Source organism: Belonocnema kinseyi, chromosome 3 (genome assembly GCF_010883055.1).
Source record: "Belonocnema kinseyi isolate 2016_QV_RU_SX_M_011 chromosome 3, B_treatae_v1, whole genome shotgun sequence".
Classification (NCBI taxonomy): Eukaryota; Metazoa; Arthropoda; class Insecta; order Hymenoptera; family Cynipidae; genus Belonocnema; species Belonocnema kinseyi.
This window is the reverse complement of record NC_046659.1, coordinates 78,777,059-78,796,231: the sequence shown is the minus strand read 5'-3', so window position 1 is coordinate 78,796,231 and position 19,173 is coordinate 78,777,059. Positions and strand designations below refer to the sequence as shown.

At 27.8% G+C, this 19,173-nt stretch overlaps 2 protein-coding genes across 2 annotated transcripts in view; both read right to left on the bottom strand.

Annotated features, from left to right (window-relative positions):
* LOC117169341 (sericin 1-like) overlaps positions 1-4,356 on the bottom strand; it is a 10,091-nt gene extending 5,735 nt beyond the window's left edge. Inside the window, exons 1-2 of the mRNA XM_033355679.1 lie at positions 4,239-4,356; positions 3,369-3,420 (exon numbers count right to left, since the gene is read on the bottom strand). Of these exons, the coding sequence (XP_033211570.1) occupies positions 3,369-3,420; positions 4,239-4,247 (61 nt within the window). The 5' untranslated portion in view covers positions 4,248-4,356. The remainder of the gene's footprint in view (positions 1-3,368; positions 3,421-4,238) is intronic.
* Positions 4,357-8,240: 3,884 nt separating this feature from the next.
* LOC117169417 (nephrin) overlaps positions 8,241-19,173 on the bottom strand; it is a 456,412-nt gene continuing 445,479 nt past the window's right edge. The window contains exons 17-18 of the mRNA XM_033355788.1: positions 18,284-18,467; positions 8,241-11,014 (exon numbers count right to left, since the gene is read on the bottom strand). Coding sequence (XP_033211679.1) covers positions 10,575-11,014; positions 18,284-18,467 — 624 coding nt within the window. The 3' untranslated portion in view covers positions 8,241-10,574. The remainder of the gene's footprint in view (positions 11,015-18,283; positions 18,468-19,173) is intronic.

Genomic DNA, 19,173 nt, shown 5'->3' with positions numbered 1-19,173 from the left:
ATTTTAAACAAATATATAGGTTTAAAATTTCACAATAGTGTCGTTTGCAATTCGAATATTAAAAATTTCTGGGCTATTTCACTATAAAATCTTTCAAAATTACAACATTTCAGTTTAAAATCAGTTTTAAGGATTTTTAATTCAAAGATTTTGAATTATATGACTCCAGAATAAATTCAGAACAATGAAAAATTAAAACTATAATTTATAAAATTCAAGCATTAATATGAGAAGATTTTAAAACTAGATATTCATACATCATCATACATAGCAATCTTGTTTTGTATTATTTTTATTAATTTTTAATGCAATATCTTAAATAGTGCAATTTTTTATTTAAACATTTGCAAATCTTAAAAAATTTTCGTAATATTTTTAAATGTTTAATTATAATTTTGTATGCAATAACAATTTAAAATTTCAAAATGTCAGAAGCTTTGACTTTGAAACATTTAATTGACTTTTTGATTTTATATTTACAATGTTTAATCGCTTGGAATTGTAAATTATTCAACTTAAAAGTTGTCAACAATAAAGTATTCAATTTTGAACGCTTTTAATTCGAAATAATGTCATTTTAATTCCTTTTAATTTTAAATGATGCATTTTTTTAAATTTGAATCTAAAAAATATTAATTTGTTCAACGTTTTGAAATTGTCCTATATTAGAAATGTTAATATGAGATCATTTAACTTCGATATTCATCAATTCAAAATGAAATCATTTAAATTTGAATGTTTTGAATCGAAAATGACACTATTAAAAAAATGTTTCAATTTCCAATATTTTAATAAAAAAATTTTTTATTAGAGCTTCTGATTTAGAAGTTAAAAATTTCAAATACCTCCAATTCCAGACTCTTCCATTTTGAAATTATACAAGTTCAATTTTGTATCAAAATATTATTACCGTTGACATAATTTCAAATAAAAAATATTATTTGCTGAGAAAAGTTTTTTAAATTTACAAGAAAAATTTATTTTAAACACTTTTTTTGCAATTGAATTTTAGCTCACTATCGCTTCTTTTGACTTTTTCAAAAATGATTCAATTGTAATAAATGACGGTTTATTTTTTTGACGAAAAAATAATCTACAACTCTGCTTCCAATTTTGAAATTAAATTCTTATGGCTGAAACCGTTGAAATTTTTTTTTTAACAACACATTTTTAAACAAATAGTTGCTTTAAAAGATTATTCATTTATTGCCTAAATTGAAAGTACTATATTTGTAGGGACAGTAGGAAAAAATTCCATGACAAAAACTATGGTTAGAATAATTATTGTTGGTGAGCTTAAATATTTTCCATAATAAATAATGTCTTTTATTTCGTGGGAATTTGCTGATAATATTTGTTATAATATTTTTCGCACGAAAACTACCTTAATCTATAAATATTTGATTTGGAACGTTTTCAATTTAAAATTGTTCAATATATTTTTAAAAAACTCAAATGTTTTCCATTTCAAATTATAAATTGATAAAAAAATTGATGATTATTGTTTAAAAAATTGTAAACCGTAATGTTTAAAAAAGTGTGCAATAAACTAATAAAATTGATGTTAAGAAATAAAAATCTAGAGACTTGAGCGCGTTCTTCGCGCACATGCATTTGCTGCTACTTATAGGAATAATAGTTAATTCTAACAGTATAATTTTAACAGATAGTTAAAGACTCAGAACTACGTTTTTTACGAGTTCCTTTCTCCATGCGAAGGAATTTTCAAATTTCCCTGAAGACAGTTAAATTAGAGAAAGTAATCCGAAATCTTGGCAGAGTCAGAGCACTTAATTTTATAATTTTAAACTGAACAGGTGCCGGCGTTTAATAATCCGCACAAGTAAGCATGTATGCCATTCGTAATTGCATGCATTTGCAAGAAAGTGGAACAGTTCTCCAGTTTTCTGACTCACTCTCACTCCTCTCCAAATGCACTTGGAACTTGAAAACTAGTTCTATTAATTTTATTATCTATTTAAATATGTTACAATTATTCAATTAGCATTTCTAAAGTTGAGAAAGGCCCATTCATTGTTGTAACAAACTTTAAAACAGAAGTCTAAGTGTAAACAATAATAAAAACGCTGTAGTCACCATTGTTTATTTTAATTTAGTTATATTGCTTACTTCAAAAAATATCTAACTAAAAATAATTGTACGTATTATTTTTAAATAAAATAATTTAAGGAAAACCCTGATGACTGTAATTGTAAAGAACCTCTCAAGGAATGGAATGAGTTTTTGTTAATTAAAATTGAATAAAAATGATGACTTTTGTCTAAAACGACAAAAAAAAACATAAGTATGCAATTAACTACATTTAAATAAACATTTATGACTACAACTTTTTTTTTATTATTTTCGCTCAGGGTGCTCTTCTTAAATTTGTTCCTATAATAAATGGCCTTTTTTTGTCTATTTTTTGAAAAAAAGTTAAGACTAGGCTATTTTGTATTTCAGTGTTACACAACATTCTCAAATAATTAATTTTAAACATGTATGAGGCTGCAAATTGTTATTAGAAACTAGGAATTTCCTTTTCAATCAGAGCAAAATAATTTGTTGTAAAAATGTATCTGTAAGTTGGTTTTCTGATTAGAATCAAGGCGTCTAGTTTTTTTGTTTACAAAAGTAACTAATTCTCGTGAATCATAAGAATACTGCAAACTATCTTTTTCATTATCTTGTTAAAAAATGATAGTGAATTTTTCATGTGTATAGTTTTTACTAGTGAACAATATTAAAAAATCATAAATACAAGTGTTTCTCACCTAATTTAGCTTTTTTTTTAATGTGCAAATGATGTTTTTTTAGACTATCATATGCACACATTTTGGAAAAAGTCGTTTAAAAACCCAAAAAAACAAATGTTTAACGAAAGAAAAATAATTATCAGTTTCTTTGGTTTCATATGAAGACATTTCAGGTTGGACCCAAAAATGATGTATTTAACTCAATCCAAAAAAATACAGGTTTCTTCCAGATTTTCAAAAAATTATAAGATAAACAAAATACTTTTTTTCTGATTTTTTATTATTGTTTACCAGCAAAAACTGTACATATAAAAGATCGCTATAATTTTTGAACTAATAGATGAATGTGTTGGAATTTTAAAATAAAAAAAATAAACAGAAGATATTAAATCGTCTCAAAATTTGTTTGTTTACTGTTTTCTGATGTTAAAGTACAAATAGTTTCCCGTCAGATCAAACAATTCGATTAACTTTAGCACTTTCACTCTGCCCTTTATAAAAATACTTTCTGCGAATAACTATTTTTTTATTTCGAAGATTAAATAATTAACGGCAGAGATACAATTTATTAAGCAATGCAAATAACTTTTGTAATTATAAAAAGTTACGTACTGTTAACGGTCGAATCTGCATTCACGACGATGAAAGTAGTGACTAAGATAATCTGTAATTCGCAAAGAAAAAAAAGGGATGAATTTTTATTTATGAATTCTTATTGAAAGATTTTGTACGCAAGTACAACATTTTTATGCCTAATTTTCAGAAAATCAGCAATTAAACGTGGCTAATTGAATATTTGAAAGTTTATTTACAAAACTTCAGGAAACACTATTCACTGTTTAAAGATGTTCTCTAGTTATCTCAGGTTCAAAAATGAGCATTCGTAAACTGATTTATAAAAATGAGAAAAATATTCATTTACTTAATCGTAACTAATTTTGGAAAAGAACTGAAGGGAAAATTTAGAAACAGATACTTCAGATTGAAATTATTCATTTAAAAATAGTTATTCAGAGTTCTTTGTCTTTGATTTCTCTGGGTACAGCTTTAAATAAAAGTTGAATTACTCATTTAATTATAATGTTGTACGGTTCACTAGGTTCTTTAAAAGATCCTCCTATATCTCTCGGGTACGTTTTTATTTAAAAAATTTATTTACGAATTATAGAATTGTTATTTTTCTAAACAATATTTTTCTTAAATACAATTTTTTTTAAATGTACGAAAGAAAATTTCAGAGTATCTTTTAATGAATGAAATGATCAAATTTTCTAATAAACAATTCTAATTTAAGGCATTTTTTTTTAAAGTTCGCCTTTAGTTCTCTTCTCCATTTTATCAATAATTTTGAACAATGCAAATTTTTTATTTCAAAATAACTAGTGAACATCCTTAAACTCAAAAAGAAAATAAAAAAAGAATTTTTTTCTCGATATTTCTGGATTTATTTATTTTTAAATAAGAATATGATTTTGTACTCACTCGCAACATAATTCCGAAAAAATTGATCTTGAAAATAAAGAGCACTGATAAATTTAGATACTTCCTAAATTAGAACTTTAGCAAGAACTGACACCAAAAATAAGTGGCTTACTAGTTTTATACCCCCAGTAACCCCTCCTAAATCCTAAAGTGGGAAAAGCGATTCTGCATCAAGAACTCTGGTAGGACATTGGCTGAAACTTAACCATTCTGAGGAGAGAGAAAGAGTCAACCTGATTTAGTTCATCACTTATGGGGAAAGCTATGGGTCACTCGAGTGCATCCTGCCAACTGAAATTCAACAATGGCATTTCACCCTTTTTTATTTTCAATGCAAATAATTTATATTTACAACATTCACTTTCATTGTTCATCGGAATACTCAATACTTTCAATAACAAGCTCAATATCATTTTCAGTTTCAATGTCAATGCCACTTTCTTCGCTTCGATAGAAATAGAAACTATTGGCTCTTTAGAACTTAAAATTAGAATGACAGTTTAATATTCTTTAAATTTTATATTTAAATTTTTTTTAAACATTAAAAACAACGTTATAAAAGTTGAAACAACTCTAAAATTAACAAAACTAAGCAATACTGCAATTAATTTCAAGCAAAGTGTCAAGACGGATTTTCCTAATTGATAGTTGGCATATGTATGGAATTTGAACGTTGGGAAACTAGATTAAATCAAAATTGAATTCAATTTAATGCTTTGAAAAAAGTGAATAATCTATTAATAATACACTCAATATTCAGGCCTGACTAGAATTTCCAAATAAAACAAAAGTGGCAATTAATTCTAAATCAAAGGTCTTTTATTGATAAAATGCATCAATGATTAAATTTTCATAGATCTTATTCGTAGTTTCACGGCCTTGTGCCTTTCAAATTTAAATATAATCGGGGCGATAGCATCTTCTACACTTTCGGAATAATAAACAAAGTTTTGAGATTTCTTTATAAAAGAGTGAAATGTATAAATTGAAGTCACGCGTACTTCGAATTCAGATCGAATGCAGAAGAAAGCTTTTTTGTATTTTAAGAAAAGAGAGGAAGAAATCCTGTCATTTGCATTGCTTTAGTCATTATTTTTTAAACGCCATTTTCACTTACGTTTCTAGAGAAAGCATTCATTAAAATTAATCCAAATTACAACACTTTAATTAAAGTTGATTTAATGAAAATGGGAAAAATAAGTCACTGGTTAAGTTTACAATCAATTTTAATTGTTCGCAATATAGAAAAACAATATTTCGTATTGCTAACAAAAAAGATGTCTAGATAAAAATGTCGATAAAATTGTACAATGAAAAAGGGGCGAGTAAAGAAAAATTGGTACATATTAATGAGTGACTTTACTATTACTTATCAGATTAATGTTTAGTCGCTTATGTACTTACAGTGATTGAATCGGTAATGTAGTTATTTCTGTATAGACACAAACATTCTTACAAGCTACGTAATTTTCAATTTTTTACTTTGGTTTTAAATTAAGGACTAGCGTGTTGAGCTTCACTCTGTCTCCATGCATACGTACTCTGGAATTTCTCTTTCCAATTAACATATTATTGATAAAATAACGATTAAATTCTAGTTTTAATACCAAATTCGACTTTTTTCTTCAAATAAATAATTTACCAGATTCAGTAGACAACTATTTTTTCTTAAAGAGAACCAATTCCGGTTGGAGAATGCGTTTCAAAATAAAATCAACACGACTGCTTAGGAAATGTCTAACGTATGAGATCACTAGAAACTTGAAGATACAAAAATATACATTCGTTTCGCAGCAGAGAATCTGATTCGCTGCAATAATTAAATACAGTTAAGTACCTTATTAAAAGAGGTTTGCAATTATTAACGCGTGAAAATGGTACAATACGTGCTCTTTGTTTTTTTTGCGTTTACATTTTTGTAATTTCATTCTTATTCGGTAGTGCAAAGACGACAGGCGAAGCACACAGAGTACCGACCATTTAGATTTGGAATTGGAATTTAGAATTAGAATGTAAAAATACTATGTATATGTACAATACTTAATGTGCGATTGATCTTTAATTATATTACATCGATCGAGGAGCTTTTTTTTTAGAAAAGAGAATTTATTGTGATGATTGCTAGTTATTGAGTCTTTGGCACACGAACACCTTCCACTCTTTCTTTTCTTTTTTGTAATTCACATACAAATTTGTGTTTTCGCAGTCACATTGCTCGGAGATTAAATCTTCAGTTTATACATTAACAAGTAATCATCACTCTCAGAGACTATTAAAAAGTAAATAAAATTACAAACATCGAGTAAAGCTCTCGATTTTTTACTCCCTCGCAGCTGATATAATTCGTAATGTATTTAATTTCATATCTATCTAGAAGATATTTACAATATTTACAAAATACGACGATTAATTCAACCTCATATCTTAATGATTGTGTAATTAGGATTGACTATGTCTTAGAATAATCAACGGAATTATGAATTATTATGTAAAATATGAAATATCGTGCGGTTAGATGGTATGTCCATCTCCAAGGTACCCTTGTGGACGAATATCGGCCCTTTTTTCATGTTTAGCACTTTTATGAGCAAATACTTTGGAGATTACATAAATATCTAATAATTTTTCAGGTAATATTTAAGTTTAGATGATTTTTGTTTTAATTACAAATATAAAACATGTATATGTAAATAGAATTCTTAATTATGCGCGAACATGTCCTCTAATTGAGCATACGTTTAATTTCAGTCTAAGCCGACCTCCGCGGCTCCACACATAACAGCGGTTAACAATACATTTAAGCTTGTAAAGTTCTATTTTAACAAATCATCGCGACAATCAAACAACAATGGCGCACGCTACATAAACACGGCTTATCAAATTTTTTTAAATCACATCTAAGCACGTAACACACCTCGTCTACAATTTTTTTTCTACTATCAAATTCGTTAATTTATGGTGTTCATTACTTCGAAATTGTAGACCACTTGAAATTATAAATGATTTTAAAGTCTTATAATAATTTCTTGCAACTTTGGTTGACTGATTAACTAATTTAGAATTTGAAAAATTGTACACGATTTGTAAACTCGTAAGAACATCAAGACGTTTAAAAAAGTTAGAGCTCTTAGAAATATGTGCTCGAAATGGAAAGTTGATCAGAAAAATGTGGTTGGTAAATGAACATTTTTTTTTGAGTAAAATTATGAGTGTGTTACTTGCTTGAAAGTTTTTAGAGTAGGCCAAACATAGAGATTATCTTTATCCTTCGTTTCAAAAATATATGTCGACTACTTAGGCTTTCGACAAACGGAAACATGTCTCGTTCAATAACGCGAACAATTTCTCAAATGTACACTATCCTAGACGTTTTACAGCACATTCTCATTATTATAGCCTACAGAAAAGTGAGACCCTCATATGATCCATTTGAATTATGTAGTTTTCGAGTATGAGAATTTTATCGAAATATAATCAAAGTCGTATATACAAGGATAAAGATTAACCAAAAATAATGTAAAAATATGTATAAACATTCGGTGGAGAAAATTTCGTCTTTTTGCATTAGAATTTTCAAATTTTAGAAGCACACGGCTTTGCCAGTAGCGAGCCTATCAACTAAATCATCACAACTAAACTTACACGCTATTGTCTTTTTCAAAGATGTCATAGCGACAATCACTTTCGTGTCTTTTCGATCATAATCGAAAGAGAATACATAATTTGATTTTCTTGGAAGTCAGTGCTGAATTATAAACTATAGAATTCAGAGCTTTGCTCTGTCACTGGGAAATTATTGTGAAAGTTAAATTGATACGCATTATATGCGTGGAAGGCAAAGAGATTAGATTCAGATCAGTTTTGAGATTTCTGTATTAATTTATAGTAATATTGACTTTTGAAGAATTAAATCATTTTTTCAGGACTCAAAATTGGTTAATTTCACTTTTTTGAGTTGAAAATATTATTTTAATTTACAGCCTTAAAATTTTCATTTTATTGATTAATTAAGAAATATTTTATATTCAAAGGTTTTTCATTTTGAGCAGTTTAAATTTTAAGAGTCGATAATTTAGACGCTTTTGAATTAGAAGTCTTTTTACTTTTGCAAGTCCTAAATTGGGATTCTTTAAAATTTGGTTGATTTTAAATTTGGACAGTTTTAATTGGTGAAGTTTTAATTTGAAAGCTTTGCATTTTGAAAGATTTTAAAATTGCATCTTCACCAACTTGAACGATTATTAAATTTAAAGTTTCGAAGCGTTGCAATTTGAATCCTCTTACGTAAATTTCCAGAGTTTACCATTTTAGGATTTTTAAGTTTAAAGCCTTTCTAATTCGGACTTTTTCTCAATTTTATAATTTTGAAATTTATGTTCGACAAAATTATTGTAATTACCCTAAATGTTAGGCCCTGTTAAATAAAACTATTTAAAAAAATTATTTTAATTTAAGACCAATTCCAATTCAAGTAAGGGAGAGAGGTTCAGCTTAGATTGTCAGAATGATTTGGAATTTGGATATATAATTCTACTGTAAAAATAAAGGAACAGGTATTTCACAGTTTATTAACAAAAATGATTGGATTTGTTACAATCATTTGAAAATTTCCTGCACATTCTAAAAAATGGACAGAAAGTTTGTCTAAATACAGTATTTTCTGAAAAAGGGTAAGTATTTGGGATTTTCTTTTTGTAATTGACATGTGAACATTTGCTCTTTCAATTGATTCCACAAAAATAGAAAAATATTTAAAAAATGACGAAATGGCGGCTACAGAAACGGTAAATTCCTCCCAAAAACTGTTAGTATTCCTTTTATTAATAAACAGAAACTGTAAACAAAATATACGAAAAAATCAGTACGGTAGGGCTTCCCAGAAATTAAAAAAAAAACTTTTCATCAAATTTTTATAAGCTGAAACAAAAGATTTTCAGGAAATCTCCACCGTTTTATTTTTTGCATTATCTAGAAAAAGTTTTTGTTAGAATAAAAAAGATATCCTACGAGCTTTATGAGGGCTAAACCATTTTTGAAACAGGGAAATATTTTTCTAATATAATTTTTCATTTTTTCCCCGTAAACGATTTAAGCTATCTCAAAAAAGTAAGATATATTTTTTTGTAGAACTTTTTTTAGATGTTTCAACTTTTATTCGAGCACTTTTTTATACCTTTAGTTATTTCCAAGAAAATAGAAAGTTCGATTCTCTAAAAATATTTTTTTTCCAATATGAAGCACTGGTTTACCAAAGACCTAACTGTGTTTTTAAGAACATCCACTTTCAAACATTTCAGATAAATGGCCGCTATTTTGCAATTTTCCAATATTTTTCTGTTTTTCAGACTAATTGAAAAACCAAGAATTTAAAAACAAAAATAGAAAACCCCGAATACCTACGCTCGTTAAAAGAATACTGCATTTTAAACAAACTTTCTGTCAATTTTTGACAATTCACAGTGAATATTCGAATGATTGTAACAAATCCAAATACATTTTTTTTATTAAAATTTATTTTGTGTTCTAAAGCTTTCCAATTTTTATTATCTCTATTAAATATTTAAATACGTTTAAATTACTTTCCGAATTCGATTATCAAAAATTTAAAACTTTTCCATAACTTTTTATACCTGATGCTTAAGAATAAAGTCAATAAAGTATTTTAAAAAGTTGACACTGCTTTGAAGTTTGAAGACTTTCATAACAATATTTATAACACAATGTTGCATAAACATTTTAACATTAACATAATATTTCAACAAAACATTTGATAAAAATAGAAAAAATACAAAAATGAACAAGAAGGGGAGTAAGATAAGAATTGAAAACTGGAATTGAAAACTGAAATTGTAAACTCACTTTCAACTCTGAAAAAAGGATTGCACCAATTTCAAGCCACTATTCTCTCTGAACCATTCAAACTTTCCTGACCCAAAAAAATCATCAAAACGGAATGAACGACATTTTTCGATTCTTAGAATCGTCACAATAAAAATCTTAATCGCCTCAACATTTACACTTAGATCTAAGGTAGTTTCCTATACAAAATGAGGATAAGATTTTCTTATCTTCTATATACATTCTCCAAATGTACAGAATGACAACAATACGTCATCAGTTTTAGAGTTTGGAACCCTAGACTCCTAGAGACTATGAAGTTTGTTGTCAAGCTTAATTTAAATTTTAGAGCGCAGGAGGGATCACCACTGACTTAAGATATAATAAAAGAATCTACAGACGAGTGCACTCCTCGGGGCTGAGAGTTTTAGCCGCAAGATCCGGGGAATAGGTAGATACTTTCTTCTTAGATTTAGATGAGCGCAAAGTGCCCGAGTTTCAGACAAGATGACCGTCGATATCAGAATATGTCGGTGCCGATGTGAAAGTTGACAAGGGGTGCCCGTGGGAATTGGCGGGGATGTGGCCCGCACGTGCAAATGTAGCTGGCGGGGGGGGTACCGAGGGGGGTAGTGGCGACTTTGTACCTGCAGTCATAACAGTGACGTCTGGGGGGGGAACTGGACGTGGAAGGGTTCTGTTTCGGTTGAGAGTCCCGGTTCCTGGCATCACTGTCGTCATGGGCCCCATGTGCCCGACGGACCCGAGAGACCCGAGGGAAGGATAGTAAGCACCTGGGCCCGAATCTCCCATCATCGGAGCCGGGCTTGGATCTGCTTCATATCCCATAAAGAGGCCATTGTCCATCTCCACACTGTAGAAGTTTACATCTGTAGGTGGGGCTGGGCTCGGATTCCCTATGTAACTCGACTTTGTGGCTGTAAAACAAACGGCAAATTCAAAAAATTATTACTTTTCCAATATTACAACAAGCATTTACATTCGAGCTCCTTAGGGAACTTTCCTGCTGAAACTTTGAAAGATTCTTTCTCGGGAAAAAGATTTCGAAAGAGTCAATTTATAATCACGGCTAACTTGAATTAAGTTCGACCCAAAAGTGCTTGCATATAAGGGTAGTCGGAATTTTCATGCATATCGCCACCAAATTTTTTCTAATCAACAAAAAAACACGCTTTTTATGATCTTTAGAGGTTCCGCAAGCCCCGTGAAGTTTAACACGTATTTTCCATAAGAATAAAATACGTTTTTGTAAATTTGATTAGGAATCGTCAATATGCGGTGAATCGAATTTTTAACTTAACACTTCTCTTCGCAGGTAGATATAGAATACGAATTAAAAATTACTTTTTAAATATCAGCCCCATAAGTCTATTTTATAGGTTCCCAAAGAATCTCATAAGTGCAAAATTCGGTTTTGCGAGTTTTTTTTGCGCTAATTATGATTCTTTTGCGGGTTTGTAAATACAAATTGTTTCTAATACATAAAATACGACTTTCTCCTATTAATGAGATTTTTATATAAATTATCAATTATTTTTAGCAATTTTATCTAATAATTAAAAATTCACGTTTTAAAAATTTTTTTTAAACTTTTCAGATAGATCGAGACAATAATCAGTTAAATTTATTAGAAAAAATTGTTTAAACTATTTATTATTTATATTAATACTCTGTTTGAATAATTTGATAAAGTTGCAGTTTTTTCTGGAATTTTTAATGTTTTGTACACTTTTCACTTAGAGCAATCTTTTTTTGTGAATATATTTTTCTGAAATAAAAGAGGTATTAAAAATATTGTACCAATTTTTATAGGGGAGACACTCTACAATAGATAATAATCCTACAGTAGATAATCATTAATTAAAAATACTAATGTATGTCAAGCAATTAATTTTATTTAACTAATAGTTAGGATATTATATACGTTAATAAATTCTGAGAGCCTAAATGTTTAAATTAATATCAATATTATTAATTATTATTTGTTCATTACTAAAAAGTCAAAGAAAAGCTGGAAATTTCAGAAAAACCCGAAAATTTCTAGCATGACTCTAATAGAAGAAAGTTAAAAACAATAATTTTTTAAAAACTATTTTTGTTAACTCGCATTAATTATTATCTCGCTCTAAGCCAAAAGTCGAGAAAAATTGAAAAATTTCACAAAAACCACAAGTTTTTAGCATTATTCAAAGAGATTATTAATAAAAATAAAAATTAAACATATAAATAGTTTAAACAATTCTTTCTGTTAAAATTAATTGATTATTGCCTCTATTCTAAGAGAAAACGTCTATAGAAAATTATAGATTGCTTAAATAATTTATTTAAACATCTAATTATCATTAGAATGCAATAATTTATGTATTAAAAACAATTTGCATTAAACAAACCTAAGAAAAAAATCATAATTAGTTCTAAAAACTCAATTTTTCACCTATGGGGTTATTTTGGCACGCTATAAACAGGCTTATGGGGGTGATATTTAACAAGTAACTTTTGATACGTATTTCATAGCTAATTGTGAAGAAAAAAGTTGAGTTTCAACTCAATTCATCTAATATTAACGAATCTAAATAAAATCGATAAAAACGTATTTATTTCTTATGAGAAATTCGTGTAAAACTTCAGGTGGCTTGCGAAATCTTAAAGTATCAGTTAAAAAACACATTTATTTTTTTGTAGATTTAAACAAATTTGGGAACGATATGTATGAAAATACAAGAAAAAAATGTTTCCCACCCTATTGAACATCCACTTTTCTCTTTCGTGTTTGTTTCACGGATACCCCGGTTAATTTGAGCTAAAGAAGAAAAAAATCCTAATACAAGTTTTTGAGAAAAATTATTTTGTCGTTTTTTACGATTAAAAATCTAATTTTTGTTGAAATTTTTCACCTTCCTGAAAAATTCAATTGTAATCGACTAAAATATCATTTATTTTAAGGAATTGCAATATTTTATTGTTAAAAGTATTTGTTTTTATTTCAGTGTCAAAAACCATTAGAGAAAATTAATATCATGTCCAAAACGGACTCGTAAGTTAAATTTCCTTCTTGTATTTCTGTCTAAGATGCCTTTTTATTGGTTCATTTGTATAGATAAGAAATCAAAAGTCGCAAAATTTGAAAAATGTTTAAATACTTACAAACATTTTTTCAAAACAAATATTTATCATATTTTAATAAGTTTTAGTGATATTTATAAAAATATTTTTTTAAATTTGTACTCTAGGATAGAATATAAGAAAAAATTTTTTTAAATATCTCAACAATTTATTCGAATACTATGGAATCTTAGTTTAAAAATAAGCTAAATAACTTAGATGATGTTAATTATTTACTTAATTTTGGGAATAATAAAATGAAAATTGTATTACTATTGTATGAGGAAAAAGAAATTCATTTTAATATTATAAAAATTAAGGGATTTTAGCAACAGCTCAAAAAATTTGCGTGTAGATCATTTTCGTCGTTACTGCAATTTATCTATTCAAGGATTCAATGAAATATTTATTTTCCTGCTTGAAATGCGTCCTTATTTCAATTCATTGGGAATTAAAAATAGGAATTCACGATAATTAAAATCATTTTAGCACAGCCGGAACATTTAAATGATTTTTTTTATCTATATGAAGTAACCAAATGACATCTTAGAAAGAAATAGAGGAAGAAGATTTAACATACCAATTTTAGTGATAAAAATCGATTGTTCTTCGCTTTGTATATATAAAATGTTATTTTAGTCGATTGTTTTTTTTAAATATTTCTATAATACATCAGTTGACAATCTGGTGAGGGTAAAATTTTATAGATTTCAAAAAGGGGAATAATTTTTAACTATGAACTACTATTCATACGTGTGATGCGTTGTTTTCGACAAAAATTAGATTTATAATAGTTTTTTCTCCAAACGCGTAGTACGGTCTTTTCTACCTTGGCTCAAAATAACTGGAAGGCGTCCCCGAAAAATAAACAAAAGAATAACTTGATGTCATTTGGTAGAAGTTAGTTCTTTTGTTATGTATTTACTTCGTTATTTATTAAATTATTTGTTTGAAGTGTAAAAAATATTAATCATTGGTTTCAAAATAGTTTTTGGATAAAATATTTTAAAGTTACATCAACGATTTCGTCTGAATAGATCGAAATGAAAATTATAAAGACATATCAAATTTTAAATCGCAGTTAGATGCCTTTAAATAATCCATAAAGCTTGCCGAAATCTATCATTGCATTGATGTATTTTTTGATGAAAAATTTCAGTAAAATACATGTTTGGATTTGGAAATTATTGACTACCACATACAACTCGATATATTTTCCTATAGCTTATTCTAGAGAAAAGACTTTTTGTTTGTAAGAGTCTTGTCTAACTTTGAAAAATTATTCGGTTTGAAAGCACCCTTATCACTTGAAATCTGAAAAGAACGTTCTTTGGAAGACTAAAACTGTGGATTTTTGCGGAGTGTCCGACGTGGAAAAGTGCCAGAGGTAAGCATCCTCGCCAAGATTCTTAAAAGTTTTACCCTGAGGAAATAACAAAACAAAAATTACAAAATGTGTTGTTTGAGAGTGAAAATTTTTCCATATTTCATCGAAAATAATGTTCTCGGCAGCTCTTGCCATAAGCAGAAGCCTTATAATTATTATATAAATGGTGCTTTCAGACTGAATAGTATTTTTGACACACTTATAGCTAAATCTTTAATAACAAAGATTTATATACAAAAATATTTTTAAAGAGGGTGTCTACAAACGGAAATTTTAGGACTTTTTTCAATTCTATTTCGATGTTTACCGCTACAAATTCTTAGATTCTTAAATTTCATCTCACAATTAAAAATTTTTGCAATTTGAATATTGTACAATTTAAAATCTATTAAAATTGGACACTCTTGTGGAATTTAATTCGTAATATTCATTTCTAATTCGAATATCAACGATAAAATTGCAAAAAGATCCGAAAAAACATTAAAATTTCTAGCCTTTTTTCTTAGACACCCTCTAAAAAAGTATGAGAATTCAATAAAATGTAAAAATGAACTGCAGGTGCAAAAACTAATGCTTGTCGTAATGCTAGATGATAGACAGAGACGCCATTTCTAACAAAACAGACATGCAGAATCAAAAACCCCAAAAGCGTATATTAGCTCACGTGCCTCCTCTTTGCCATCTCTTCTTCGAAATCTGATTTCTTCCCTCTTAGTCTACATGCCGTGATTTAAACACATGTTGAATAAAGATAAAAATATGAATCAAAATATCGAAATGAAACAAATTGCCTCGACTTTGATTGAATGAATGAATATTGTGTAGATGAAACACCAAATCAGGAACGGGGACAGACAGAACTGGCCAGACTGTGAATGAATAAATGAGTGAATATATGAACGAATGAATCGTGTTTTACATGCCAATGACCATGCATGATCTGATTTATTTTGTATCAATATATAATAACTGACTTCACAATCTTTCCCACGTTTCCCTCGTTTACCCTTTAATTTCAATTCCTCTTTTTTTCTTGTTTTTAAGAAACTTCCCCTTCTTATCGTTTTTTTTTCTTGCTTAGATGCAAACTGAATTAATAGAGTTCAATAAGAGAATACAACTATTTTTGGTTTAATGTTAATTCTTTTTAGTTGAAAAGTCTATTATTAGATTTTTGGTTCAGAATTCATCTCTTCTAATTAAAAATTCTATTTGGTTGAAAATTTAATTATTTTGTTAAAAACTCATCTTTCTGGTCGAAAATTTAACTGCTTTAGATAAAAATAGTTTTTTTTTTAAATGTAAAATTCATTTTTTTGTTTGGAGAAAATTTATGTTTCATCGTCGAATATCAACTTTTTTGTAGAAAATTAAACTTTGTTGGTTCAAAATCCAACTACCTTCTAAAGAATTGGTCTTTTCTGCTTAAGAATGTAACTATTTAGGTTTTGGTTAAAGTTGAATATTTTTTGTTTAAAAATGGTCTTTTTGATTAAAAATTTATCTGCTTTTTTAACATTCGATTTTTTTGAAATGTAAACCCGTTCCTTTTGATTGATAATTCGTATTTTTGGTTGAAATTTGAACTACCTCATTACGTTCATGTTTTAAGTTTAAAATTCATCGTTATAGTCTCAATTTCATCTTTTTGGTTTAAAATTTAAGTATTTTGTTTAAAATTCGCTTTCTTTTGGTTAGGAACTAAACTTTTTTAGTTGTAAAAACAAGTTTTTGTCAGAAAATTATTGTATTTTGTTAAAAATTCGTCTTCTTGGTACAAAATTATTATTCTTGGTAGAATTTTTATCTATTGGGGTTAAAAATGCTACTGTTTGATTGAAAATTAATCTGTTTTGGATGAGAATTCGAATGTTTTATTAAAAATTAATCTTTTTTAGTTGAAAATTCAACTTTTTGTCTGAAAATTATTATATTTTGTTAAAAATTCGTCTTCTTGGTAGAAAATTATTATTCTTGGCAGAATCTTCATCTACTGGTGTTAAAAATGCACCTGCTTGATTGAAAATTAATCAGTTTTAGATGAGAATTCGAAAGTTTTGATGAAAATTAGTCTTTTTTGGTTAAATTCCACGATTATTGATTTATTATTAAAAAGTTTTTTGTTTGAAATATTAACAATTATATTTTTCAACGATAATTTATTTTTTATGTGGAAAATTCAACTGCTTGGTTGAAAGCTGATACTTTGTTAAAAAATCATTTTTGTAGTTAAAGATTCATCATTTCAGTTGAAATTTAACCGTGAAGTTAAAAATGTCAGCATTTTGTTAAAAATTTTAACTGATTTATTGAACATTTATCTTTTTTGGTTGAATTAAACTGTTCCTGATTTAAAATTTAAATCTGTTTTTATTGAAATATCGACTATGGTGTTTTTTGTCGAGAATTAGTCTTTCTTGTGAAAAAAATTCAACTAGTTGGTTAAAAGTGAAACTACTTTATTAAAAGTTCATCTATTTGGTTTGGAATGCAATTTAATAGAAATTAATCTGTTCTAGTTGTGAATTCAACTGTTTTGTTGAAAACTAGTCTTTTTAGTTGAAATTCACTGATTTTTATTTAAAATTTAAATGTTTTTTGGTTGAAATATTAGCAATTAAAGTTTTTTGTTGAGAATTCATTTTTTATGTGGAAAATTCAACTACTTGGTTGAAAGCTGAACTACTTTGTGAAATAATCATTTTTGTGGTTAAAGATTCATTATTTCAAATTTGTCGTTTTTGGCTGAATTAAACTGTTTTTAATTAAAAATCAAAATCTCTTTTGTTTGAAATATTAAACATTATATTTTTTATTTAGAATTAATCTTTTTCGGTGAAAACTTTAATTACTTTGTTAAGAATTAATTTTTTTGTTGTTGAGGATTTATCTCATGTGGCTGAAAATTTAACTATTTATTGATAATTCATGAATTTTATTGAAAATTATACTCAGTTGATTGTCTTGAAGTGCTTTTGATTTAAAATTAATATCCTTTTAGCTTAAAATATCAATTATTACATTTTTTGTTGAGAATTCATCGGTTTTCTTTGAAAATTCCACTGTCTTCTAAAAAATTGGTGTCTGGTTTAAAAATTCATTTCTTTAGTTTGTGATTGGAGTTGAAGGTTAAAATGCAACTATTTTGATTGCAATTCTTCTCTTTTGTTTGAAAGTACAACTATTTAGTTGAAAATTCATCTTTCTTGGCTGAAAATGAATTTTTACATTGAAAATTCATCTTTTTGAATTTCAAATTCAACAGTTTTTTAAAACATTCGTCTTTTTATTTTCGTGAAAAATCACCCTGTTTTCCTTGTTTAGAAATAATTTTGGGCTGTGAATTCTGTGAGAATAATCAAGCATGCGTCGAGTGTCTTAAAATATTTAAAAGTGTTTTTAAAATACGTTCATAAATATTCAAAGATATTAAAAAGATCCTTTAAATGAAATAAAAAATGCAGATACTTAAAACCATTCACAGTCCTTCCACAATCTGTCTTTTTTTTTATTTAATTGACACTGGCTTCCCTTTTTAAATGTATGACTTTAGGAGTACTGTTCTCTTTGTAGAAGAAGAGGTAAGGAACTTAAAATGAAGTCTGGCCAGGAGGAGAATACATCAAGCGCGATAAACTTGAGAGGTTTTGGCACCTAGACAGATTCCCGTTGAGAGTAGCAGTTGTAGATGACGCACCAGAGAGTGTCCCACTGGCTGTTGTTCTTTGGGGCGGAGAGTCCATATTCATGACACTAGGGACATGATTACGACGACTCAAGGTACCTTGATGATGCACCTGCATTTCTAAACCACTCTTTCCATAATCTTGCATGCCAGAGTCTATTAAGTAGGTACTAGCTGCTGTTTTTCGCCCCTCGTCCTGTAAATCAAAAACAAATACTTTATTGTAAGAAGAGTTCTTATCACAATTTTTTCAAAATGCCAGACTTCACACTCTTTTCCTACTTTTTTGCTTATTTTTCGTTGAAAGTTAATTCTTTTTAGTTGAAAATTCAACTATTTTGTTGAAAACGGGGTTACCGCTGGACCGGGAAACCCGGGAAATGACAGTGAATTTGTTTTCTGACCGGGCATTTTACAAATTTATAGAAAAAAAATCTGTCCAACTTTGAGTTCAATCGTTTTTTTTTAATAATTACTTTGACTTGTTGTCTTTTTCAATTATTATATCTTTCAGTCTAGAATGCGCAATTCGAAAATCTTTTACTTTAAAAATTTTAGATTTTTAAGCGTAGATTTTAATTTTAAGAATTTTAAAATGCAGTTTTAAAGACTTGGACATTTAAAAATTGTATTTACACGTATAAAATGGAAGCTATTAACACTTTTCAACTGAAAAAATTGTGTTTAAAATCGAAGATTTATGATAAAAAATTAATTAATAATGTTTTTAATTTAATTGTACTTTCAGATTTAAAAAGTGAATAATAATTGATTTTCCAAGACGATTCGGAATCAGTTCACAATTTTAGAATTTCCAGATTTTAACGTAAAAAATTAAATGGTTTCCATTGGAAAGTCATATTAGTTAAACAAATGTAAACGCTTGATCACAACTTTATAAC